General features: G+C 42.6%; 2 protein-coding genes across 20 annotated transcripts in view; both read left to right on the top strand.

The window, feature by feature from the left end:
- Positions 1 to 14,807, top strand: part of LOC110498877 (liprin-beta-2) — a 118,297-nt gene extending 103,490 nt beyond the window's left edge. For 10 of the 19 annotated variants that reach the window (XM_090211515.1, XM_090211509.1, XM_090211498.1 and 7 more), the window contains 9 exons: positions 922 to 1,057; positions 3,622 to 3,750; positions 3,933 to 4,083; positions 5,290 to 5,401; positions 5,521 to 5,609; positions 5,740 to 5,862; positions 7,476 to 7,601; positions 8,406 to 8,594; positions 9,199 to 10,086. In XM_090211515.1, coding sequence (XP_090067641.1) covers positions 922 to 1,057; positions 3,622 to 3,750; positions 3,933 to 4,083; positions 5,290 to 5,401; positions 5,521 to 5,609; positions 5,740 to 5,862; positions 7,476 to 7,601; positions 8,406 to 8,594; positions 9,199 to 9,402 — 1,259 coding nt within the window. In that variant the 3' untranslated portion in view covers positions 9,403 to 10,086. Of the gene's footprint in view, positions 1 to 921; positions 1,058 to 3,621; positions 3,751 to 3,932; positions 4,084 to 5,289; positions 5,402 to 5,520; positions 5,610 to 5,739; positions 5,863 to 7,475; positions 7,602 to 8,405; positions 8,595 to 9,198; positions 10,087 to 10,871; positions 10,938 to 12,605; positions 12,666 to 12,890 lie in introns of those variants that run through there. The other 9 variants (XM_090211518.1, XM_090211513.1, XM_090211508.1 and 6 more) reach the window with 3 other exon arrangements.
- LOC110498882 (rab15 effector protein) lies at positions 12,930 to 14,807 on the top strand. Its single transcript, XM_021575564.3, has one exon. The coding sequence runs from the start codon at positions 12,930 to 12,932 to the stop codon at positions 13,806 to 13,808; it is 879 nt and encodes a 292-aa protein (XP_021431239.1). The 3' UTR covers positions 13,809 to 14,807.
- Positions 14,808 to 26,334: the final 11,527 nt, after the last annotated feature.

The raw sequence follows: 26,334 nt of genomic DNA, 5'->3' as shown, positions 1-26,334 counted from the left end.
GCTATTCTCTGCATTCTCTCTCACTCTGAACTAATCGTTCACTTGGTTTGCTGCTGTTCTGTTTCTCCTGTCCTCTTTTTTTGCTTTGCGTGGCTTTCTGTTTGTGTTATGGCTGAAGACCGCTGCAGGAGTGCCAGCGCTCCAGCTTTAGGTACCATGCTACTACTCTGGCAGAAGCCCCATGCATGTCAAAGCACCAAGCCCCTGTTTTCACTATGGATTAAAGTTGTGACTAAACTCCAGCCTGTGCTGGAGGGTGTAAGACCCTCAGTGAGTCAGAGAGAGGCGTCTCGGATTATGCCTGACCCTTTTTTTTCTCACATAAATGAATGGTGTTGCAGTGCACCCCTCCCAAAGCTGACTACCCTCAAAAGCAGGGCTACTTAGGCGATGTCATGTGCGGCGAGGGTTGCTTGCACAGGGATAGACCTTGTCTGAACTGGCATAACCATCCACTGTAAACAACTATAGATGCAACATGATAATCCATTCACCTCAGGCTGTAATTTAATTTCCCTGTGTGAAATAGTTTCATTGAATATGCAAAAGAGGAATTTGTCTTCACAGATTTGAATTGGCATCCACTAAGACAGCGTTTAAATTGCATTAAGCACTCTGTATAAACACTTTGTGACATCTGCGGATGTAAAAATGGCTTTATAAATACTGAAAATGTTGGAGCGCACAAACAATGTTAATGCTTTCCTGTTTCACTTCACACTGGGCTAACCTTTGGCATGGTCTAATTGAAATGTGTGGGTCCTGCATAGACCTTAAATGTAGGCCCTAAAGAATGAAATAAATACAGTGTCCCTTAACCTTTGCATGACTTACTTTCATGAAGAGAACAGTAGGGAAATGATTGAAACAATTTGAAATAGTAGTACAGTACTTATTTAACATAATCTCCTTCTCTCATAGGAAAGTCGGAGAGACTGGATGAGTCCACGCAGTCGGACCTGTCCCCCCTGTCGTCTGGAGTGGACTCAGGAAAGCAGTCTCCTGTCTCCCCAGAGAACAAGAAGAACCACCTGGGCATCAAGAAACTCTGGGGGAAGTGAGTACCTGTACAGAAGACACACACACATACACAGAAAGGGCACACTGCTGAATATCTATTTAGAGATATTAATTCAGATACTAATGGTACAACTCCAAATCCGTAAACACGGGCACCCTCATAGATGTCATCCTAACTAACTCACCCTCCAAATACACCTCTGCTGTTTTCAATCAAGATCTCAGCGATCATTGCCTGCATTCGCAATGGGACAGCGGTCAAACGGTCCACTCATCACTGTCAAACGCTCCTTAAAACACTTCTGTGAGCAGGCCTTTCTAATTGACCTGGCCGGGTTAACCTGGAATGACATTGACCTTATCCCGTCAGTAGATGATGCCTGGTGCCTTCCTCACCATCTTAAATAAGCATGCCCCATTCAAAAAATTTAGAACTAGGAATAGATATAGTTCTGGGACACTGTAAAGTCCATGGAGAATAAGAGCACCTTGTCCCAGCTGCCCACTGCTCTGAGGCTAGGAAACACTGTCACCACCGATAAATCCATTATAATTGAGAATTTCAATAAGCATTTCTCTACGGCTGGCCATGCTTTCCAAATCTGGACCCCTACAAATCACCCGGGCTAGACAATCTGGACCCTCTCTTACTAAAAATGATCTGCAGAAATTGGTGCAACTCCTATTACTAGCCTGTTCAACCTCTCTTTCGTATCGTCTGAGATTTCCAAAGATTGGAAAGCTGCCGCGGTCATCCCCCTCTTCAAAGGGGGAGACACTCTAGACCCAAACTGCTACAGACGTATATCTATCCTACCCTGTCTTTCGAAGGTCTTCGAAAGCCAAGTTAACAAACAGATTACCGACCATTTCGAATCCCACCGTACCTTCTCCACTATGCAATCTGGTTTCAGAGCTGGTCATGGGTGCACCTCAGCCACCCTCAAGGTCCTAAACGACATCATAACCGCCATCGATAAGAGACATTACTGTGCAGCCGTATTCATCGACCTGGTCAATGCTTTCGACCCTGTCAATCACCACATTCTTATTGGCAGACAGCCTTGGTTTCTCAAATGATTGTCTCGCCTGGTTTACCAACTACTTCTCTGATAGAGTCCAGTATGTCAAATCAGAGGGCCTGTTGTCCGGACCTCTGGGGGTCCCACAGGGTTCAATCCTCAGGCCGACTCTCTTCTCTGTATACATCAATGACGTTGCTCTTGCTGCTGGTGATTCTCTGGTACACCTCTATGCAGACGACACCATTCTGTATACTTCTGGCCCCTCTTTGGACATTGTGTTAACTAACCTCCAGTAGAGCTTCAATGCCATAAAACTCTCCTTCCGTGGCCTCCAACTGCTCTTAAACGCAGGGGAAACTAAATGCATGCTTTTCAACCGATCACTGCCCGCACCTGCTCGCCTGTCCAGCATCACTACTCTGAATGGCTCTGACTTAGAATACGTGGACAACTACAAATACCTAGGTGTCTGGTTAGACTGTAAACTCTCCTTCCAGACTCACATTAATCTCCAATCCAAAATTAAAACTAGAAATGGCTTCCTATTTCGCAGCAAAGCATCATTCACTCATGCTGCCTAACATACCCTCGTAAAACTGACCATCCTACCGATCATCGACTTCGGTGATGTCATCTATAAAATAGCCTCCAACACTCTACTCATCAAACTGGATGCAGTCTATCACAGTGCCATCCGTTTTGTCACCAAAGCCCCATACACTACCCACCATTGCGACCTGTACGCTCTCGTTGGTTGGCCCTCGCTTCATACGCGTCGCCAAACCCACTGGCTACAGGTTATCTACAAGTCTCTGCTAGGTAAAGCCCCACCTTGTCTCAGCTCACTGGTCACCATAGCAGCACCCACTCGTAGCACGCGCTCCAGCAGGTATATCTCACTGGTCACCCCCAAAGCCAATTCCTCCTTTGGTCGTCTTTCCTTCCAGTTCTCTGCTGCCAATGACTGGAACGAACTGCAAAAATCTCTGAAGCTGGAGACTCATATCTCCCTCACTAGCTTTAAGCACCAACTGTCAGAGCAGCTCACAGATCACTGCACCTGTACATAGCCCATCTATCTACCTACCTCATCCCCATACAGTATTTATTTATTTATCTTGCTCCTTTGCACCCCAGTATCTCTACTTGCGCATTCATCTTCTGCACATCTACCATTCCAGTGTTTAATTGCTATATTGTAATTACTTCGCCACCATGGCCTATTTTTTTTGCCTTAACTCCCTTATTTTACCTAATTTGCACTCACTGTATATAGACTTTTTGTTTTCTTTTGTTCTACTATATTATTGACTGTATGTTTTGTTTATTCCATGTGTAACTCTGTGTTGTTGTATGTGTCGAATTGCTATGCTTTATCTTGGCCAGGTCGCAGTTGTAAATGAGAACTTGTTCTCAACTAGCCTACCTGGTTAAATAAAGGTGAAATAAAAAAATAAAATGAAGAAAATGGCAAATATCTGATACAAGTCTTCCTGGGTAGAGGAGGTGGCCTTGCAAAGGTACTGTGTAATTCCTAGTGAATGACTAATGATGTATTCTATCTCCTCTACCCTAGGATTCGGAGGACCCAGTCTGGCACCCTGCAAAGAGAGGACCTTGAGCCTGGAGAGTTTAAGAGGGGGGGACTGAGAGCCACCGCCAGCCCTCGTCTGGCCCGGACTGGAGAGACATTGACCTCTGTGTGGTATGGGACAGACAAAATACATGTATACAGTGTATCCTTTTAAACGTGCATGTGACAGAGAATATACAAAAAAGCCAAAGCATTTACATTTAGTCATTTGGCAGACTCTCTTTTCCAGAGTGACTTACAATTAGTAAAAATATTCCAGTCTTGATGATCCAATTGTCTCTCCTCTCCTGCAGGGATTTGAAGACACCCTTCTCCAAGTGGACTCCGGAGCAGGTCTGTTGCTGGCTAGAGGAGAGTGGGCTGGACCAGTATGTGATTCTGGCCCAACATTGGGCCAATAGTGGGCAGACCCTCCTCTCCGCCTCACCACAGGACTTAGAGAAGGTATTGTCATAAAAATTACCCAGCTTACATATTTTGGTTTACAGAACATTGTTGGAAAGTTATTTGTCAAGTAAGCAAAGGAGATCCTTCAGGGAACATCATTGTCTGGACGCAAAGGGGATCCTTCATGGAACGTCGTTGTTTAGATGCAAAGGACATCCTTTAGGGAATGTTGTTGTTTGGACGCAAATGAGATCATTTGGGGAACATCGTTGTTTGGATGCAAAGGAGATCCTTCAGGGAACATAGTTGTTTGGATGCAAAGGACGTCCTTTAGGGAATGTTGTTGTTTGGATTCAAATGAGATCATTCAGGGAACATCGTTGTTTGGACGCAAATGAGATCATTCGGGGAACATCGTTGTTTGGATGCAAAGGAGATCCTTCAGGGAACGTAGTTGTTTGGATACAAATGAGGCCCTTCAGGGAACGTCGTTGTTTGGATGCAAATGAGATCCTCCAGGGAACATCACTGTTTGGACGCGAAGGGGATCCTTCAGGGAACGTAGTTGTTTGGATGCAAATGAGATCCTTCAGGGAACATCAAGGTTTGGACGCGAAGGGGATCCTTCATGGAACATCGTTGTTTGAACGCAAAGGAGATCCTTCAGGGAATGCCGTTGTTTGGACGCAAATTAGATCCTTCAAGGAACGTAGTTGTTTGGATGTAAAGGAGATCCTCCAGGGAACATCATTGTTTGGACACAAAGGAGATCCTTCAGGGAACGTTGTTGTTTAGATGCAAAGGAGAGCCTTCAGGGAACGTCGTTGTTTGGATGCAAAGGAGATCCTTCAGGGCACATCGTTGTTTGGACACAAAGGAGATCCTTCAGGGAACGTCATTGTTTAGATGCATCATTCTTATCACCATCTAGTTCTATCTGTCTAGTTTTCAAGAAGCCATTTCGTTCCTCCTTTCACGACGTCATGTTGCTGGACTTTTGTCTTTGTTGGTTTTAGCAAGTTTGGAGCTATATTTCACATGTAGCTTCACTCATTGTTTGTATTTTACAGGTTCCCGCACCAAATGTCATACCAATGTACGCAGGACAAACTATTTTGTTTGTATCTTAATCACAATTGTAAAATAGTGTGCAAAGTGATTCCAAATCTAGTCATTTCCAAACCAGTCATTTCCAGCACTCATATTGTAGAAAGGGATTGTGCTCATAACCTGGATTAATTTTAATCTTAATCTTGGTATCAGGAAATGGGTATTAAGAATCCACTGCACAGGAAGAAGTTGCAGTTGGCCCTCAAGTCCTTCAGCACCAAAACGACTGAGAAATCCTCTGAACTGGACCACATCTGGGTCACACGTATGTATCAGGACACGGTAGAGGTCATCAACATATTGACTCAACATTCAGCAAACTTGGTGCTGTATTCTGTATAATCAATCTGGCAAAATTGGTTGTCATGTTGTTTGTCGTCAAAGGTTGGCTTGATGACATTGGTTTACCTCAATACAAGGGTCAGTTTCACGAGGGAAGAGTGGACGGCAGAATGATTCAGTACTTGACAGTGGTAAATACATTCATTGGTTTTCATTGTAGTTTTACTAGTTTTTGTCTCAGTGTCTCTTTTTAAATACAGCTTAAATAAATAAATACAAATTAAGCAAACGTGAAAGACTTCTATTTGATGTTTCCCTCAGAATGACCTCTTGTTCCTGAAAGTGACCAGTCAGCTCCATCATCTCAGTGTGAAGTGTGCTATCCACGTCCTCCACGTCAACAAGTTCAACCCCAACTGCCTGAAGAGAAGACCTGGAGATGAGGTGAGACGTGTGTGTGCACGTTTATAGGAGGTTTTCTGTTTACACAATATATACAGTTGAAGTCGGAAGTTTACATACACCTTAGCCAAATACATTTAAACTTTTTCACAATTCCTGACATTTAATCCTAGTAAAAATTCCCTGTCTTAGGTCAGTTACCACTTTATTTTAAGAATGTGAAATGTTAGAATAATAGTAGAGAGAAGGATTTATTTCAGCTTTTATTTATTTCATCACATTCAGAAGATTACATACACTCAATTAGTATTTGGTAGCATTGCCTTTAAATTGTTTAACTTGGGTCAAACATTTCTTGGCCCATTCCTCCTGACAGAGCTGGTGTACCTGAGTCAGGTTTGTCAGCCACCTTGCTCACACACACTTTTTCAGTTCTGCCCACAAATTTTCTAAAGGATTGAGGTCAGGTCTTTGTGGTGGTCACTCCAATATCTTGACTTTGTCGTCCTTAAGCCATTTTTCTACAATTTTGGAAGTGTGCTTGGGGTTATTGTTCATTTGGAAGACCCATTTGCAACCAAGCTTTAACTTCCTGACTGATGTCTTGAGATATATCCCTATAATTTTCCTCCCTCATGATGCCATCTATTTTGTGAAGTGCACCAGTCCCTCCTGCAGCAAAGCACACCCCCACAACATGGTGCTGCCACCCCCGTGCATAACGTTTGGAATGGTGTTTTTCGGCTTGCAAGCCGCCCCCTTTTTCTTTCAAACATAACGATGGTCATTATTGCCAAATAGTTTTATTTTTGTTTCGTTAGACCAGAGGACATTTCTCAAAAAAGTATGAACTTTGTCCCCATTTGCAGTTGCAAACCTTACTTGCTGAGTGGCCTTTCAGGTTATGTCGATATAGGACTCGTTTGACTGTGGATATAGATACTTTTGTACCTGTTTCCTCCAGCATCTTCAAAAGGTCCTTTGCTGTTGTTCTGGGATTGATTTGCACTTCTCGCACAAAAGTACATTCATCTCTAGGAGACCGAACGCGTCTCCTTCCTGAGCGGTATGACGGCTGCGTGGTCCCAAGGTGTTTGTTTATACTTGCGTACTATTGTTTGTAGAGATGAACGTGGTACCTTCAGGCATTTGGAAATTGCTCCCAAGGATGAACTAGACTTGTGGAGGCCTACAATTTTTCCGTCAAGCAAAGAGGCACTGAGTTTGAAGGTAGGCCTTGAAATACATCCACAGGTGCACCTCCAGTTGACTCAAATGATGTCAATTAGCCTATCAGAAGCTTCTAAAGCCATGACATAATTTTCTGGAATTTTCCAAGCTGTTTAAAGGCACAGTCAACTTAGTGTATGTAAACTTCTGACCCACTGGAATTGTGATACAGTGAGTTATAAGTGAAATAATCTGTCTGTAAACAGTTGTTGGAAAAATTATTTGTGTGCACAAAGTAGATGTCCTAACCGCCTTGCCAAAACTAACAAGAAACAAGAAATTTGTGGAGTGGTTGAAAAACGAGTTTTAATGACTCCAACCTAAGTGTATCGAAACTTTCAACTGTAGCTGTGACAATATAGGTCAAATGAAGATCCTACATCTTTAGTTGTGTTTTCTCATACATGTTTCATATTTCCTGCTAGAACAAGACTTCTCCCTCGGAGGTGGTTCAGTGGTCGAACCACAGGGTGATGGAGTGGCTTCGCTCAGTGGACCTGGCGGAATACGCACCCAACCTGAGGGGCAGCGGTGTGCACGGAGGCCTCATCGTAAGTAACCTGAGGGGCAGCGGGGTGCACGGGGGCCTCATCGTAAGTAACCTGAGGGGCAGCGGTGTGCACGGGGGCCTCATCATAAGTGACCTGAGGGGCAGCAGGGTGCACGGGGGCCTCATCGTAAGTAAACTGAGGGGCAGCGGGGTGCACGAGGGCCTCATCGTAAGTAACCTGAGGGGCAGCGGGGTGCACGGGGGCCTCATCGTAAGTAACCTGAGGGGCAGCAGGGTGCACAGGGGCCTCATCATAAGTAACCTGAGGGGCAACGGGGTGCACGGGGGCCTCATCGTAAGTAACCTGAGGGGCAGCGGGGTGCACGGGGGCCTCATCGTAAGTAACCTGAGGGGCAGCGGGGTGCACGGGGGCCTCATCGTAAGTGACCTGAGGGGCAGCGGGGTGCACGGGGGCCTCATCGTAAGTGACCTGAGGGGCAGCGGGGTGCATGGGGGCCTCATCGTAAGTGACCTGAGGGGCAACGGGGTGCACGGGGGCCTCATCGTAAGTGACCTGAGGGGCAGCGGGGTGCATGGGGGCCTCATCGTAAGTGACCTGAGGGGCAGCGGGGTGCATGGGGGCCTCATCGTAAATACACACACCACATGACTGAATCAGCTCCTTCTTATACCTTTCTACTGTATATCAGCTCAGGTACATTTGGATACAGTCAGACATACAGTTCAAGACTCCCTTAGCCAAGTTTAATTATTCTATTTTACCAATTCATTCCATCTCAGTTTTCTGTGTAATTGTCTGTATGTAGCATGTATCTTCCTCTGAATCTTCTCTAATGACCCCTAGATTCTGGAGCCTCGTTTTAACTCAGATACCCTGGCAATGCTGCTGAACATCCCCCCTCAGAAGACCCTGCTGCGACGTCACCTGGCCACCAACTTCAACATGCTGGTGGGCTCCCAGGCTCAGCAGGAGAAGAGGGAGTTCATGGAGTCTTTAGGCTATGCTCCGCTCAGCACCACAGCCAAAGTCAGGGTAAGAGATGACAGTACTGTACTGTAGTACGCCTAGTGCTGAACCACCACCCTGTTAGGAGCCCTCTTTTTTTCGTTCTTCCTCTCACTCTCCTCTTTCCCTCTCCCACTCTCTCTCCCCCTCCTCCCTCTCTTTGCCCCTCAATCTCTCCTCTCTCTCTCTCTCTCTCTCTCTCTCTCTCTCTCTCCTCTTTCTCTCTCTCACTGCTTTCTCTCTCTCTTTCCCCCTAACCTCCTCCCCTTCCTCATCTCTTTAGAGAGACAGACAACACCTTAATCCTCAGTGTGATACCTCAGACCTGGCAGCTCTAAGACCACCTAGCAGCTTTGCGTGCAGCAGGCTTTTGTAGCACCAGCTCATGTCTAAGACTCACCACTTTGTTAAGGCTAGCAGAAAATGTGCTGAGGAACATTTTTGCGATAGCATAATGTACTTAGTCAGCACAATTAGGCTTAAAGGAACCTTTTATAGCAACACTGCCCATTTTGTACGGTGTTTAGAAATCTATTCACTGATGATGGTTAAAGAATAGAATTGAAGTGACACACAGCTTTATCTCAGTCTGTTCATAAACCATGTTCTCTCTGTGCTATCTCCTGTTCAGCCAAAGAAGTTGGGCTTCTCAAACTTCGGCCACCTGAGGAAGAAGAGGTGTGACGAGTCAACAGACTACATTTGCCCCCTGGAGGCGGCCCAGGTTCAGGCGGTGCTGAACGGGGCCCACCGGCCCTACTCCGGCTTCAGGGGCCTCAGCCCCATCCTAGACAGAGACCCAGACAGACGGCAGCAGGTGGGGCCAAACAGCTGATGATGTCAAACTACTGTACCTACCTACCCATCACTACTCAGCTTGCAGCCAATAACCCCACCTCTTCCTGCCATGCCTATCCAACTCACCCCAGCACACTCACCTCCACACCCCTCACGTGCCATCATCTAACAATCAACCCCAGCCTCAGGCATGAGCTGCGCTCTGGACACTTAAGAGTGGATGGTGAGTGGGAGAGCTCACCGCTCCTATGTTCTCGGGGGATTCACAAGCCTAGCTGTGATCTATCACCTCACCCCTTTAATGCAGTAGGATAATGCTACTATTGTAAACAATATTGTGCATCATTTTAATGATAATTTTAACACCTGTATTTGAGATTCACATAATGGTATTCATCCATTGTTTTTAAATATATTCCTAACCAGTAGAAAGTAATGTTGCTGTTTGTCAGACAGTTATGGAATGAACTTGTGCAATATTTGCATATGGAGGAATGCATTGCACATATTTATGTTGGTAAATACATTGAAAGAAGTACAATGAGATTTTATAGCTGTGCACATTTTGATGGATTCCAGATTGTGATTACGCACTGTTATTTTCATATATGACTGTTATGATATTTTTATAGTTAAAGATAACGCTTCTATCAAAGAACCCTCGTTGTCATTAATTGTAAATAGCATTATCCAAATCCATCAATAAAAATCGCAAGTGTGATAAGTGTTTTATTCTTCTTGATAAATTATATTCAATCTTTATACAAAGTATGCTTCTCTCATTAGAGAAGGAGACAGTAGCCTTGTCTCCATTTTATGATGAAATGATGCTCCTTTTAAGGAAACTTGAATCAAAATACATTGTGCAGTGCAGAGACATCAGCATGCATCATTAATTAACCCTTAGCATTCACTAACTGGCTCATCAATTCTTCTGATCATCATGATTGACCCATTATATGCACAATGGAGTAGTGGGGGGGGGGGGGCTCAACCATCTTCAGGTACATCTTTATCATAAATCCATAAGGGCCACGTTCTAGGCTGACTAAACTGCAGACACCTGCCAGATCTCACAACACCTGGATATGTATCTAAATGGCATATCAGCTAATCACATCATCATCTGATACCCGACTGCACAGTTGATGACATGGCACGTAATCATTGGTTTATGCATTGCAAGGACTGCAATGTAGTTGGCATGGAATGTGACCTATGACTTGAACAGTGGTGCTTGATCAGCAGCTAGATCCTTCTACCCTGCCACCCATCATGCATGGGACTAAACAAAGCACTGTGTGTTATGTCATTGATGACCTGGCCTGTCAGTAGTACAAGTAGCTCTAGGACTAGGGGCTCTATTCAATCCATATCGCGGAAATTTAGCGTTACTGCATTCACAAGAAATGCTGCATATGTCAGCTCAATCGGAAATGAACTTCAACGATACAGTTTGAATGGAGCCCCTAGGTGTTGTGTTTGATGAAAGGCCTGACTTTGCAGATGGCGGTGACAGAGGGGCCCGTGCTGCAGATAGAAGCTCTGTCTGAGGGAATTAACCAACTCACGGTAAGTAGCTCCTCGGTCAGTCTCGTTCAACAAGCTTTTAATATCTGTTTAATTAAATAACCAGATAACAAAGTATTTCCTTTTAAGCTGTTGTGTTTTACTTTTCTCCTCAATGCTGTGGTACTATGCTGTTATTATATTTGCTGACAGCAGGGGCTGCAACTGAACAAACAGGCTTCAACAAATAGATTTTGAATTGACTTTGTTGGGACATTAGCCTTAAGCCTTTAACTGACAAACATTGCAGCATAACACTCCCTGCTAACCCCAGCCCCTGGCCCTTCTTGCTTTCAGTATTTGCTTAGCCGAGACGAGGTTCTGAAGGAGATGAGACGCCCTCAAACAGCACTAGTCTGAGAGGATGCCACGCTGGCCACGCTAACCAACACAGCAAATCAACCAAGGGAAAGCGCGGCCTCATACCAACCCAAACTCAACGTAGGGTGCTTTACCAGCAACCTCAACTGGCCCTTATCTCATCATAATACAGGACTATAATGAACACTACTTCTGTATTAGTGACAGAAACACAATGAACGTTGAAGCCATTGTCTTACGTGTGTCATTGGAGTGTAGCTCTTTCAAACATAATAGTGAATAGTATGTACTTTGTGTTTTTGGTGAAAAGTATAGGCCTACCGCAAGCCACTTAAACATGTATTAAAGTGTTATTTTCCCTACGTAATCTATTTCCCTGTAATATTGACCAAACTCTATTCTTTTGTACAATATATGTGCATATCATATTTTACAACTTGTTTGTTACGTATACTGAACAAAAATATAAACACAAGATGCAACAATTTCAAAGATTTTACTGAGTTACAGTTCATATAACATCAGCACACGTGACCTGCGGTTGTTAGGTCGGTTGGATCTACTGCCAAATTCTCTAAAACAACATTGGAGGCGGCTTACGGTAGAGAAATGAACATTCAAATTCTCTGGCAACAGCTCTGTGGGACATTCCTGCAGGCAGCATGCCAATTGCATGCTCCCTCAAAACGTGAGACATCTGTGACGTGTTGTGTGACAAAAGTGGCCATATATTGTCCCCAGCACAATGTACACCTGTGTAATGATCAATCTGTTTAATCAGCTTCTTGACATGTCACACCTGTCAGGTGGATGAATTATCATGGCAAAGGAGAAATGCTCACTAACAGGGATGTAAACAAATTTGTGCTCAACATTTGAGAGAAAGAAGCTTTTTGTGCCTATGGAACATTTCTGGGATCTTTTATTTCTGCTCATGGAACATGGGACCAACACTTTACATGTTACGTTTCTATTTTTGTTCAGTATATGTTTTCAAAGTTACCTGGACATATCCCTGATTAAAATAAGGCACTAGGTCATACTGGAAACAAACACACCCAACACTTAATACAGCTAATTTGTATTGGAACAACAAGAAACAGGTTTTTCCATGTTTCCACACATAATTGGCATATATTTGCATAGGCAGATGTAGTCTCTGTGGTACGTCCCTATAACAAGTCACCAGACCAGAGGATCCCTCCTGTGAGAGAGCAAACACTAAGGGAAGCCTGCTCTCTAAGAGTTCGGTAACCCAGTGTACTGTCCAAAGCCAAGCATAACCTGTATGAGGATCCTTCTGCTGGTTGTTCATCTGCTTCAATCCAGCACATCCTAATATCTCACTAGGGTTCCAGAGAAGAAAGAGGGGCTGGAGCTGTTCCAAACATCAAAGACAGACCCATACTGGTGAGTTTTCATTTAATTTAATATGACTTTTTTTACCAATCTGGATCAAACACAGTACAATCCAAATATGTTTGTAGTTTCTAAGGTTTGGGTTCCATTAGGGTTGGGTACCATCAACACTTATGTACCTTCAACCCCTGTTATTACACAAGTATAATTTTGTAACTTTTATGTAAATGATCATTTCTACAACAATAAACTATACTGTTGTTATCACATGTTCAGGTTATAAGGGAAACCACCCTCTGACCTAGTCCTGTAGACATGGGGAAGATAGAGAGCAAACAACCAGCCCCGGACATTCCCAAGAAAATCTCAACCTGGTGGGAGAGGCTACAGAAGAAGCCACCAGCTCCAACCATGACCATTCCAAACATGAACTTTAACTTCCCAACCCTGTGGGGAAGGAGAGAGAGCAAGCTACCAGACCCAGACATACCCAGTATATTCTCCACTCTGTGGAGAACCCCCAACAACCCCAACGATTTTGTCCCTCTATTCACCGACTGTGTGGGGATAGCTGCAGCTAGGACCCAGGAGTACCTCCTGTTCCTGGACCCAGAGGACAAGTTCCAGCCTAGCCCGTCAGCCCTCAATGATATCTTTCTAATGACCTACATCACCCAGAGCAGCCACCTCCACATGACCGACTCCTTCAACTGCACCACCATGACCAAGCAGCAGCGCATCCTCCTGGGTGCTGACTGGGTGTGGGCTGTGCTGGAGAGGCCCACCAAGAACCCCCGCATCCAGATCGCCGTGCAGATCCTGCACCTGCCCGAGAGGGGGGGAGGGCCAGCCGAGGACATTCCCCCAGAGGTATACACTGAATCCATGCAGATGGCCAAGATGGAGTCTGCTCATAAGAACAAGGCAGAGAGGATGGTGGATTTCTGTGCCTCCATCGGTAATGACTGCTACGCCCTCTTTCTCCTCTTTGGCCGCAAGGGCGACCCGGGCAACATCTACGGAGTGCTGAGCAACAACTTTCACGCTGCTATAGGGAAGACTAAGATCAACCGTGCACTCATTGAGAATTTCTTTAAAGGATCCAGGTACTTACACACACCCACTGGAATGCTACAGGCTATTGTCACCAAGAGAGATTCTGACCCTTTAACTTTGCTCATCAAGTTTACCTGACCAGTGTGATCGATGACAGAGCAGCCATATGGGACCTTTCAGATTACTCTGTTTACTGTAGTGTTTCACATGGGACTGTTGTGATTGGTGGGTTTATGCTTGCCTGGGACTTGGGGACCCAGTGTGCTGAAATTGGCCTGTGTCCATATCTCATTTGTGGACTACTGACCCATGCCTGCTGACAGCTGCTCACACCCCTGTGGTTAGTATTTCTGTTAGAGCTCTATTCAATCAGATCCGCTTTAGCCGACATCCACATAGCGGTTCTTTTGGCAGTGTCGGAGATTAAACTGTGTTAGAGCTGTCAAATCCAAAAGCGGCTCCTGACATTATACCTAAAGCGAACATTGCTATTGGCTGCGCAGAGTCACATTAACAGAAATCCCATGCAGCCTTGTTTACAAGTTGGAACACTGGAATGTGAGATGGAATCTACATCTCCATTAAGATGATAGAAACCCTCATTATTTAGTTTAATGATTTTCAATTTGAGCGTCATTATTTCTATATAGCCTACACTTTCTCCTTCTGAACTTCTAACGAAAGTGGGACGGGTGGGGCTTTGTGACAAAGATCAAGAGCAGCTGCTCACCGATTTGACAGCTCCAATGCAGTTACACCTCCGACACAGCCAAAACATCAGCTATGCAGGTGTCAGTTAATGCCAGTTAACGCATGATCTGATTGAATCTAGGCCTTAATGGACTTAACACTTCACTGGCATTGCACTTATGTGGAAATTCACACAAACGACCTATCTGCTATCACTACTCATTGACATTAAAACCTCTGTACAGCTTATGTTGACATGGAAACTATGATTTGCCACAAAATATGTTTGTATTTTCAAGGATGGACTTTATGACTGAACACATTGTGATAGCTTCACCCAAAACCTACTTCTAAATTCATTTGATTAAGGTGGATTATTCTCTTAAAGTTGAGTCAAATTAGAAAATAACAGGATGGGGAGTTCAAAAATAAATTCATATATATTTCTGGATGTCTTGAGTTATCTTGTTTAGAAGAGGATTATTTATGTTGAGGATTATGCTCAGTGGTAAGTAGCATAATGTAAATGAAGGGATTTGTGTTTCAATATGCAGGTTTGCTAAGGCCTCATGTTATATCTACACAGTGTGGTGCCGAGAATAATACTACTCTTTCTCCCCAATACCACAAAGACATCTGATTATGTGTAGAGATGGATTTAATGAGTAATGAGATTCAACAAAACATCCAAATGCTTTAGATACAGTAGAAAACATCCAAAAGCTTTAGATACAGTACATAACTAGAACAATTATTACTAAAACAGTTCAAACATACTAAAAGCCAACTAACTTTTCACAGTATCTCACACAAAAAAGTTATTTGAATATTCAACATGCAAATATGACATTTGTTATTCAAAACGCTAGAGAATATCCTGTTGGTCTTGAAATGTAGGCTGTTACATTGTGTTCTACATACAGAATTCAATAGAACATATTGTCTTAAATATCCTGGTGCGTTTTAATGTATCTATGCCTAGTTGGAGGCATGGGAGTTATCAGTGTGCGAATGTGTTCTCTGTCTTGTAGCCCAGAATGGAGAGGTTGGGGCGGATGCTGGGTCATGGGGAGTGGGCCACACATGACAATGAGCACATCGTTGGACACCAGGGGAAGGTGCTCTTTCATCTCTTTCATCCTATCAGCGTTCACAAACCCTGAGCTGTACTTCCAGTCTGTAATTAGAGGAAAACACAAGCTGAATTCAACTGTTTTTAATCAACAGATAAGGATCAGCCCTGCAGGCCAATTAAATGATCACACCCTGTTAGCGAAGATGTGTTTCATTTATGTGGAACTAACGGATGAGTGCCAGGATAGACAATTAGCTGGAGCCTCATTTGCATACTGTACCATATGAGGAAGCTACAGTATAGCTGACGGGTCACATGGCAAAACAGAATCTAAATAGAACGTTTAGATCATAGCGATGTCGGGATATGATTGGAGGGGGAAGGGTTTCCATTCATTCAGTTGACATCAGTAACAGACCAATTCAAAAGGGTTGCTGCAGGTGCAGCTTTGGGGATTTTTTGGTCATTGTCTAGCAGTCAGTCAGTCAGTCCCTACAAAGGGTGTTATAATATGGTGACACAGCATGGTAAAAATGTTTTTTTTTGCAGTCCAACACGAATGATACAATGGTATTAGCCCATGACAACCCTGTACCTTAATCTTTTTTTTATCATGGAATACTATGGTCTTACCCTGTGGAGGTCTGTCAATAGTGAAGCACAAATTGAGTTGTTCAGAGTGACTCTTCAGCACCTTCTCTAGTTCCTCCCGCAGTAGCATATCCTTAGTCTGGGGGCAAGAGACCATCATTAGAAGAAGGTTTACAATTGCTAGTGCTTCAACTAATACAGTGTGTCATTGAGTCATCAGATCGTCTGTTGTGCCTGTTGATCGTCTGTTGATCGTCTGTTGTGCATGGAGGTAATCCCTGAAAAAGCACCCAGACATTTAAGCCAATTTGCAGTTGATGATGAACTTTCCCCAACTTATAAATAGTCCTACAAGTAAGTGCCAACTGTATTTTTTTAAATGACAATTCCAATGATGTCTGGACAGACTAGAGACGTGGGTTGGCCTCCGGTCCAGTTCTAAATTGGTTTAGGACCTATTTAACCGGTCAATAGTTTTTTGTCACTCTTGGTGAACATAACTAAGAGAAAATACATGTCACATGTGGCGTTCCACAAGGTTTGATTTTGAGTCCTGTACTGTTCAGTTTATATATGTCTGTTATCAGAAAGCACAACATTGATTTTCATATCACCAGAGGATTTTAGCTCCACAGATAAATGATTAGACTGTATTAATGATTTAAATACTTGGATGGCTCACAACTTCCTCCAGCTAAATCAAGTCAAGACCGAGGTAATTATTGTTGGATTCAAAACACAGAGAGAAAATCTAGCTGTAGATGTTAATTCATGGGCAATAAAGACAAAACACTTGTTAAAAAACCTTTGTGTTATTTTAGATTCTTAACTAAATTTCGAATCACACATTAGGAATGTGACCACCTTTTTACCACCTGAGGAACATTGCCAAGGTGTAGATGTTTCTCTCTCAGGCTGATGCAGAGAGACTCATCCATGCTTTTATTACAAGCAGGCTTGACTACAGTAATGCTCTCCTGTCTGGTCTACCCATAAAGTCATTGGTCAACTGTAAAACATACAGAATGCTGCAGCACGTGTACTGACCAAGACCAGACGGAGAGTACAGATTACACAGGTTTCATGGTCTCTGCACTGGCTGCCTGTGAGTTTTACAATTCATTTTAAGATTCTTCTATTGTTTTGTTTTTTTATCAATTCACGTCAGACATGCCTTTAAGTTATGTACTATACACAGTAGGTCCCTCAGGTCCTCTGGCACTGGCCTTTTAACTATCCCAAAGCCTGGGACCAAGAGGCATGGAGAGGCAGCCTTTTAACTATCCCAAAGCCTGGACCAAGAGGCATGGAGAGGCAGCCTAGGACCAAGAGGCATGGAGAGGCAGCCTTTTAACTATCCCAAAGCCTAGGACCAAGAGGCATGGAGAGGCAGCCTTTTAACTATCCCAAAGCCTGGACCAAGAGGCATGGAGAGGCAGCCTTTTAACTATCCCAAAGCCTGGACCAAGAGGCATGGAGAGGCAGCCTTTTAACTATCCCAAAGCCTAGGACCAAGAGGCATGGAGAGGCAGCCTTTTAACTACCCCAAAGCCTGGACCAAGAGGCATGGAGAGGCAGCCTAGGACCAAGAGGCATGGAGAGGCAGCCTTTTAACTATCCCAAAGCCTGGACCAAGAGGCATGGAGAGGCAGCCTTTTAACTATCCCAAAGCCTGGACCAAGAGGCATGGAGAGGCAGCCTTTTAACTATCCCAAAGCCTGGACCAAGAGGCATGGAGAGGCAGCCTTTTAACGATCCCAAAGCCTGGACCAAGAGGCATGGAGAGGCAGCCTTTTAACTATCCCAAAGCCTGGACCAAGAGGCATGGAGAGGCAGCCTTTTAACTATCCCAAAGCCTGGACCAAGAGGCATGGAGAGGCAGCCTTTTAACTATCCCAAAGCCTAGGACCAAGAGGCATGGAGAGGCAGCCTTTTAACTATCCCAAAGCCTGGACCAAGAGGCATGGAGAGGCAGCCTTTTAACTATCCCAAAGCCTGGACCAAGAGGCATGGAGAGGCAGCCTTTTAACTATCCCAAAGCCTGGACCAAGAGGCATGGAGAGGCAGCCTTTTAACTATCCCAAAGCCTAGGACCAAGAGGCATGGAGAGACAGCCTTTTAACGATCCCAAAGTCTAGGACCAAGAGGCATGGAGAGGCAGCCTTTTAACTATCCCAAAGCCTATGACCAAGAGGCATGGAGAGGCAGCCTTTAGTTACTATGCTCCCAGCCTCTGGAATAGCCTGCCAGAGAACCTGAGGGTGGCCGAAACTGTAGACATATTTTTAAAAACATTTTTAGTTTTACTTTTCCTTAGGGTGCTTTTTAGATGTTCAGTTTGTGTCATTCCTTTATATTGTATATTATGTTTGTTCTGTAGTAAATATTTCAGCTTTTATTTTCATTGTTTTTTATTCATTTTTTCCTGTGTTGTGTTGCATTCCAGGGCTGAAATGTGCTGTATAAATAAAGCTTGATTTGATTTGTTAGCAGGTGACCTAAAATCACACATCTAGCAAGTTAGACATCAATAAAGAGTATATTCAAGGAACCTCCAAAGAGGCTGAAGAAAAAAGTAATCTCTACAAATAATCTGAAGGACATCTGGAGATTACTATTCAACTACAAAACACTACTTTTTTCTCAAAGTAAGAAAATCTACTCAAGAATTGACTACATTTACAGTATATTTCCCAAAATCCACTACATTTATTGGGTAAAGAAATCCATGACATAGTGATATTGGATCATTCTCCTGTATCATGCTTAATTACACCAACATAAAATATACTTTGTTCATTCTCCATATTCTGTCACAGAGTGCATCGTCAAGAACCAAAATGTATTAAATACATAAACAAACAAAAAAACCTTTACCATTACAAATGAGGACAGAGTAAAGCCCTCGCCTGACATAATTTGGGATGTTAAGGCATACATAGGGGGGATGATAATCTCATTCTCTGCAAAAGATAAATCTGAGTTAATTTATTTTTTTTTTACAAATTATGAACTTAAGCAGGCACATGATATTTTAGATTGAAGAGAGCCAACAACTACAGGTTAAACTAAAATTAAACATACTATTTACTGGCAAATAAACCCAGTAAACACCTTGCATTCCTCACAAATGAATACATTCCAAACCAGTTATATTTTTAATAGATAAGGATACAAATGTTTCAATTAGACAACGCTATTCATTTCCATTTTTAAAGGCTTTTATGAAAATCTATATAAATCCAAATTAAACAGTTGGACTGATCTTGCAGCCTTAGACTCAACAACCAACTCAAAAAATCCCCCCAAATAAATATTAGACAAAACTTTCACGTGACAAAAACCACCAGGCATGGACAGCTTTCCCATAAAATTTTACTTAACATTCTGGGACAAAGTAGCGCTCCCAATTACTGAAATGATAAGACATACAGTGGGGCAAAAAAGTATTTAGTCAGCCACCAATTGTGCAAGTTCTCCCACTTAAAAAGATGAGAGGCCTGTAATTTTCATCATAGGTACACTTCAACTATGACAGACAAAATGAGGGGAAAAAATCCAGAAAATCACATTGTAGGATTTTGAATGAATTTATTTTCAAATTATGGTGGAAAATAAGTATTTGGTCAATAACAAAAGTTTATCTCAAAACTTTGTTATATACCCTTTGTTAGCAATGACAGAGGTCAAACGTTTTCTGTAAGTCTTCACAAGGTTTTCAGACACTGTTGCTGGTATTTTGGCCCATTCCTTCATGCAGATCTCCTCTAGAGCAGTGATGTTTTGGGGCTGTTGCTGGGCAACGGACTTTCAACTCCCTCCAAAGATTTTCTATGGGGTTGAGATCTGGAGACTGGCTAGGCCACTCCAGGACCTTGAAATGCTTCTTACGAAGCCACTCCTTCGTTGCCCGGGCGGTGTGTTTGGGATCATTGTCATGCTGAAAGACCCAGCCACTTTTCATCTTCAATGCCCTTGCTGATGGAAGGAGGTTTTCACTCAAAATCTCACGATATTTGGCCACATTCATTCTTTCCTTTACACGGATCAGTCGTCCTGGTCCCTTTGCAGAAAAACAGCCCCAAAGCATGATGTTTCCACCCCCATGCTTCACAGTAGGTATGGTGTTCTTTGGATGCAACTCAGCATTCTTTGTCCTCCAAACACGACGAGTTGAGTTTTTACCAAAAAGTTCTATTTGGTTTCATCTGACCATATGACATTCTCCCAATCTTCTTCTGGATTATCCAAATGCTCTCTAGCAAACTTCAGACGGGCCTAGACGTGTACTGGCTTAAGCAGGGGGACACCTCTGGCACTGCAGGATTTGAGTCCCTGGTGACGTAGTGTGTTACTGATGCTCTATTTTTTAAAGCATTCTAACTTTCCAGCATTTTTTCACACCATCCTAAAACTTTAACACTGTACTGTATGTCACTCAATTCAGTGCTTTCTAGCTCCATGTATCAAACAGTTATCTCAGTTATATTAAAAGCAGAACAATCTGGAGAGTCCCCTGCAGATTACAGGCCCATAAATGTAATAAATTGTGACAGAATAATAACAAAACTCAACAGCAACAGAATAGCAAAAGTCTCACCAGAATTGACATATTAATCAAACAGGGTTTATTAAAAATAGACACTTGCAAAAAAATACATGAACATGTTTCAATATGATACAATAAGCTAAAATACAAGATGTAGATTTATCAATATTGGCATTGGATGCTGTTAGGATTTTATGAATAATTACATTTAAATATAACTATAACTAATTCAACTCTACCCAGTTTTACAATATCTGATTAATAATGTTAGTTCCTAAGAAAGAGGTTATGTAGCATGGATAAGGGGTAATTGGAAATGATAACCATTGTGGAAGAAAGAATGTATGTGTGTGTGTCTAAAGTAAGCAAAGAGTATCATTAACCTATGTTTGAACCGACTCAGCTATAACTCTGTGGCGATCAAATAAGACAGCGAGAGCCCCTCCAGGTTTTCCTTATCTGGAACTGTCTGCTAAGTGGTAATAAACTATGGTGAGACTACAGGAGTTAATCCATATATAGTGTGTCGGGTATGTGCGCTAGTGAGTTGGAATGAACTTTTGAACCTGCTTTGTCCTGCTCGAGAGGAGGAGATACATTTTATAACCTATGACGTCATATGTGGTATATAAACTGTTATACATGGTTCTATGAGCAGCGCTCTCGAGAATAAATGCTATTGGCTAATTTTGAAAGACTGGTCTCTGTCTATTTTATGCAAATGAGGATCTTACAAATTCTTAGAAACAGACAGAGTGATTTAAATTGAATTGGTTAATGAATATATACAGGAATTGTTAAATTCCTTTGACAGATGCTGAAAAGGCTTTCTACTGTCTTGAATGACCTTTTCTATTAAAAACTTTGGAAGCCTTCAACTTTCCAGTTTAAATAATACATTTCATAATAATGTTATATAAATATCCTAAGGCAAATATGTACACAAATAATACATTATCTGAATATATTGCTTTAGAAAGGAGCGCAAGACAGGGATGCCCTCTGTCCGCCCTCCTGTTTGCACTAGCAATTGAACCGCTTGCCGAATTAGACAGGACCCAAATATAACAGGTATCAGTAAAGGTAAACATGAGTATAAACTAAACTTATTTGCCCGACGATCTCGTGATGTACTGTACCTGACAAATATTGAAAACTCAATGCCCCCATTATTAAAAATATTTTCAGATTACTCTAAAATCTCAGGATATAAAATACATATGGAAAAAAATAAAATAATGGCAATAGGAAAAATAAAAATAACTGATTTACAGCAATTCTTCAAGTGGAGCACAAAAAAATACAAAAAAATACTTAGGATGCTTAATAAGTGACAACAAACAAAAAATATATACAGTAAAGATATCATTATCCCATTACTCAACAACATGAAAGCAGATCTAATTAAATGGAAAAATCTTCCCATAAATCTTACAGTTAAAGAATAAACCTTTTTAGAATGGCATGGTGTAACGGCTGTTGTCTGGAGAAGAAGGTGAGGACCAAGGTGCAGAGTGGTAAGTGTTCATCATTTTAATAAACTGAACACTAAATAGAAAGTAACAAAAGAGAACAACCGAAACAGCTCCGTCAGGTGCAACACACACTAAACAGAAAATAACCACCCACAAACAAAAGTGGGAAAACAGGCTACCTAAGTATGGTTCTCAATCAGAGACAACAATTGACAGCTGCCTCTGATTGGGAACCATACCAGGCCAAACACATAGACACCCCAACTCACGCCCTGACCCATCTAAAATAGAGACATAAAAAAGGAACTAAAGGTCAGGATGTGACACATGGCTTATAAAGTTTTTACACTGAAGAAAAATAAAACGGAACATGCAGCAATTTAAAAGATTTGAGTTACAGTTCATATCATGAAATCAGTCAATTGAAATAATTCATTTAGGCACTAATCTATGGATTTCACATGACTGGGAATACAGATATGCATCTGATCGTCACATATACCTTAAAAAAGGTAGGGGCCTGGATCAGAAAATCAGTCAGTATCTGGTGTGACCACCATTTGCTTCATGTAGCGTGACACACGTCCTTCGCATAGAGTTGATCAGGCTGTTTGATTGTGGGTTGTGGAATGTTATCCTACCCCGCTTCAATGGAATGCTGTCAAACTCCTCTTCAATGGATGTTGTCCTACACCTCTTCAATGGAATGTTGTCCTACTCCTCTTCAATGGAATGTTGTCCTACTCCTCTTCAATGGAATGTTGTCCTACTCCTCTTCAATGGAATGTTGTCCTACTCCTCTTCAATGGAATGTTATCCTACCCCGCTTCAATGGAATGCTGTCAAACTCCTCTTCAATGGATATTGTCCTACTCCTCTTCAATGGAATGTTGTCCTACTCCTCTTCAATGGATGTTGTCTTACTCCTCTTCAATAGATGTTGTCCTACTCCTCTTCAATGGATGTTGTCCTACTCCTCTTCAATGGATGTTGTCCTACTCCTCTTCAATGGATGTTGTCCTACTCCTCTTCAATGGAATGTTGTCCTACTCCTCTTCAATGGAATGTTGTCCTACTCCTCTTCAATGGATGTTGTCCTACTCCTCTTCAATGGAATGTTGTCCTACTCCTCTTCAATGGAATGTTGTCCTACTCCTCTTCAATGGATGTTGTCCTACTCCTCTTCAATGGATGTTGTCCTACTCCTCTTCAATGGAATGTTGTCCTACTCCTCTTCAATGGAATGTTGTCCTACTCCTCTTCAATGGAATGTTGTCCTACTCCTCTTCAATGGAATGTTGTCCTACTCCTCTTCAATGGAATGTTGTCCTACTCCTCTTCAATGGATGTTGTCCTACTCCTCTTCAATAGATGTTGTCCTACTCCTCTTCAATGGAATGTTGTCCTACTCCTCTTCAATAGATGTTGTCCTACTCCTCTTCAATGGAATGTTGTCCTACTCCTCTTCAATGGAATGTTGTCCTACTCCTCTTCAATGGATGTTGTCTTACTCCTCTTCAATAGATGTTGTCTTACTCCTCTTCAATAGATGTTGTCCTACTCCTCTTCAATGGAATGTTGTCCTACTCCTCTTCAATAGATGTTGTCCTACTCCTCTTCAATGGAATGTTGTCCTACTCCTCTTCAATGGATGTTGTCTTACTCCTCTTCAATAGATGTTGTCCTACTCCTCTTCAATGGAATGTTGTCCTACTCCTCTTCAATAGATGTTGTCCTACTCCTCTTCAATGGAATGTTGTCCTACTCCTCTTCAATGGAATGTTGTCCTACTCCTCTTCAATGGAATGTTGTCCTACTCCTCTTCAATGGAATGTTGTCCTACTCCTCTTCAATGGATGTTGTCCTACTCCTCTTCAATGGATGTTGTCCTACTCCTCTTCAATGGATGTTGTCTTACTCCTCTTCAATAGATGTTGTCCTACTCCTCTTCAATGGATGTTGTCTTACTCCTCTTCAATAGATATTGTCCTACTCCTCTTCAATGGAATGTTGTCCTACTCCTCTTCAATGGATGTTGTCTTACTCCTCTTCAATAGATGTTGTCCTACTCCTCTTCAATGGATGTTGTCCTACTCCTCTTCAATGGATGTTGTCCTACTCCTCTTCAATGGAATGTTGTCCTACTCCTCTTCAATGGAATGTTGTCCTACTCCTCTTCAATGGATGTTGTCCTACTCCTCTTCAATGGAATGTTGTCCTACTCCTCTTCAATGGAATGTTGTCCTACTCCTCTTCAATGGATGTTGTCCTACTCCTCTTCAATGGATGTTGTCCTACTCCTCTTCAATGGAATGTTGTCCTACTCCTCTTCAATGGAATGTTGTCCTACTCCCCTTCAATGGATGTTGTCCTACTCCTCTTCAATGGAATGTTGTCCTACTCCTCTTCAATGGAATGTTGTCCTACTCCTCTTCAATGGAATGTTGTCCTACTCCTCTTCAATGGAATGTTGTCCTACTCCTCTTCAATGGATGTTGTCCTACTCCTCTTCAATAGATGTTGTCCTACTCCTCTTCAATGGAATGTTGTCCTACTCCTCTTCAATAGATGTTGTCCTACTCCTCTTCAATGGAATGTTGTCCTACTCCTCTTCAATGGAATGTTGTCCTACTCCTCTTCAATGGATGTTGTCTTACTCCTCTTCAATAGATGTTGTCTTACTCCTCTTCAATAGATGTTGTCCTACTCCTCTTCAATGGAATGTTGTCCTACTCCTCTTCAATAGATGTTGTCCTACTCCTCTTCAATGGAATGTTGTCCTACTCCTCTTCAATGGATGTTGTCTTACTCCTCTTCAATAGATGTTGTCCTACTCCTCTTCAATGGAATGTTGTCCTACTCCTCTTCAATAGATGTTGTCCTACTCCTCTTCAATGGAATGTTGTCCTACTCCTCTTCAATGGAATGTTGTCCTACTCCTCTTCAATGGAATGTTGTCCTACTCCTCTTCAATGGAATGTTGTCCTACTCCTCTTCAATGGATGTTGTCCTACTCCTCTTCAATGGATGTTGTCCTACTCCTCTTCAATGGATGTTGTCTTACTCCTCTTCAATAGATGTTGTCCTACTCCTCTTCAATGGATGTTGTCTTACTCCTCTTCAATAGATGTTGTCTTACTCCTCTTCAATAGATGTTGTCCTACTCCTCTTCAATGGAATGTTGTCCTACTCCTCTTCAATAGATGTTGTCCTACTCCTCTTCAATGGAATGTTGTCCTACTCCTCTTCAATGGATGTTGTCTTACTCCTCTTCAATAGATGTTGTCCTACTCCTCTTCAATAGATGTTGTCCTACTCCTCTTCAATGGAATGTTGTCCTACTCAGCGGATTAATGGCACGTCACTGTATCTCTGTGCATTCAAATTGCCATCAATAAAATGCATTTGTGTTCATAGTCTGTAGCTTATGCCTGCCCATACCATAACCTCACCGCCACCATTGGGCACTCTGTTCACAACGTTGACATCAGCAAATTGCTTGTTCACACACGACGCCATACACGCTGTCTTCCATCTACCTGGTACAGTTGAAACCGGGATTCATACGAGCAGAACACACTTCTCCAGCATGCCAGTGGCCATTGAAGGTGAGCATTTGCACACTGAAGTTGGTTACAATGCCGAACTACAATCAGGTCAAGACCCTGGCGAGGACGACAAGCACGCCGATGAGCAACCCTGAGACTGTTTCTGACAGATTGTGCAGATATTCTTCAGTAATGCAAACCCACAGTTTCATCAGCTGTCTGGGTGGCTGGTCTCAGACTATCCCGCAGGTGAAGAAGACAGATGTGGAAGGGCTTGCATGGTTACACGTGGTCTGCGGTTGTGAGGCCGGTTGGACGTACTGCCAAATTCTCTAAAATGACGTTGAAGGCGGCTTAGGGTAGAGAAATGAACATTAATATCTCTGAAAACAGCTCTGGTAGACATTCCTGCAGTCATCATGCCGATTGCTAGATCCTTAAATACTTGATATATCTGTGGCATTGTGTTGTGTGACAAAACTGCACATTTTAGAGTGGCCTTATTGTCACCAGCACAAGGTGCACCTTTGTAATGATCATGCTGTTTAATCAGCTTCTTGATATGCCACACCTGTCAAGTGAATGAATTATCTTTGGCAAGGGGGAAATACTCATTAACAGGGATGTAAATACATGTGTGTGCAACATTTAAGAAAAATACGTTTTTTGTGCATATGGAACATCTCTAGAATCTTTTATTTCTGCTCATGAAACATGGGACCAACACTTCACATGT

Source organism: Oncorhynchus mykiss, chromosome 2, assembly GCF_057628025.1.
Source record: "Oncorhynchus mykiss isolate SJ-2025 chromosome 2, ASM5762802v1, whole genome shotgun sequence".
Lineage (NCBI taxonomy): Eukaryota > Metazoa > Chordata > Actinopteri > Salmoniformes > Salmonidae > Oncorhynchus > Oncorhynchus mykiss.
This window is presented reverse-complemented; position numbering and strand designations above follow the sequence as displayed.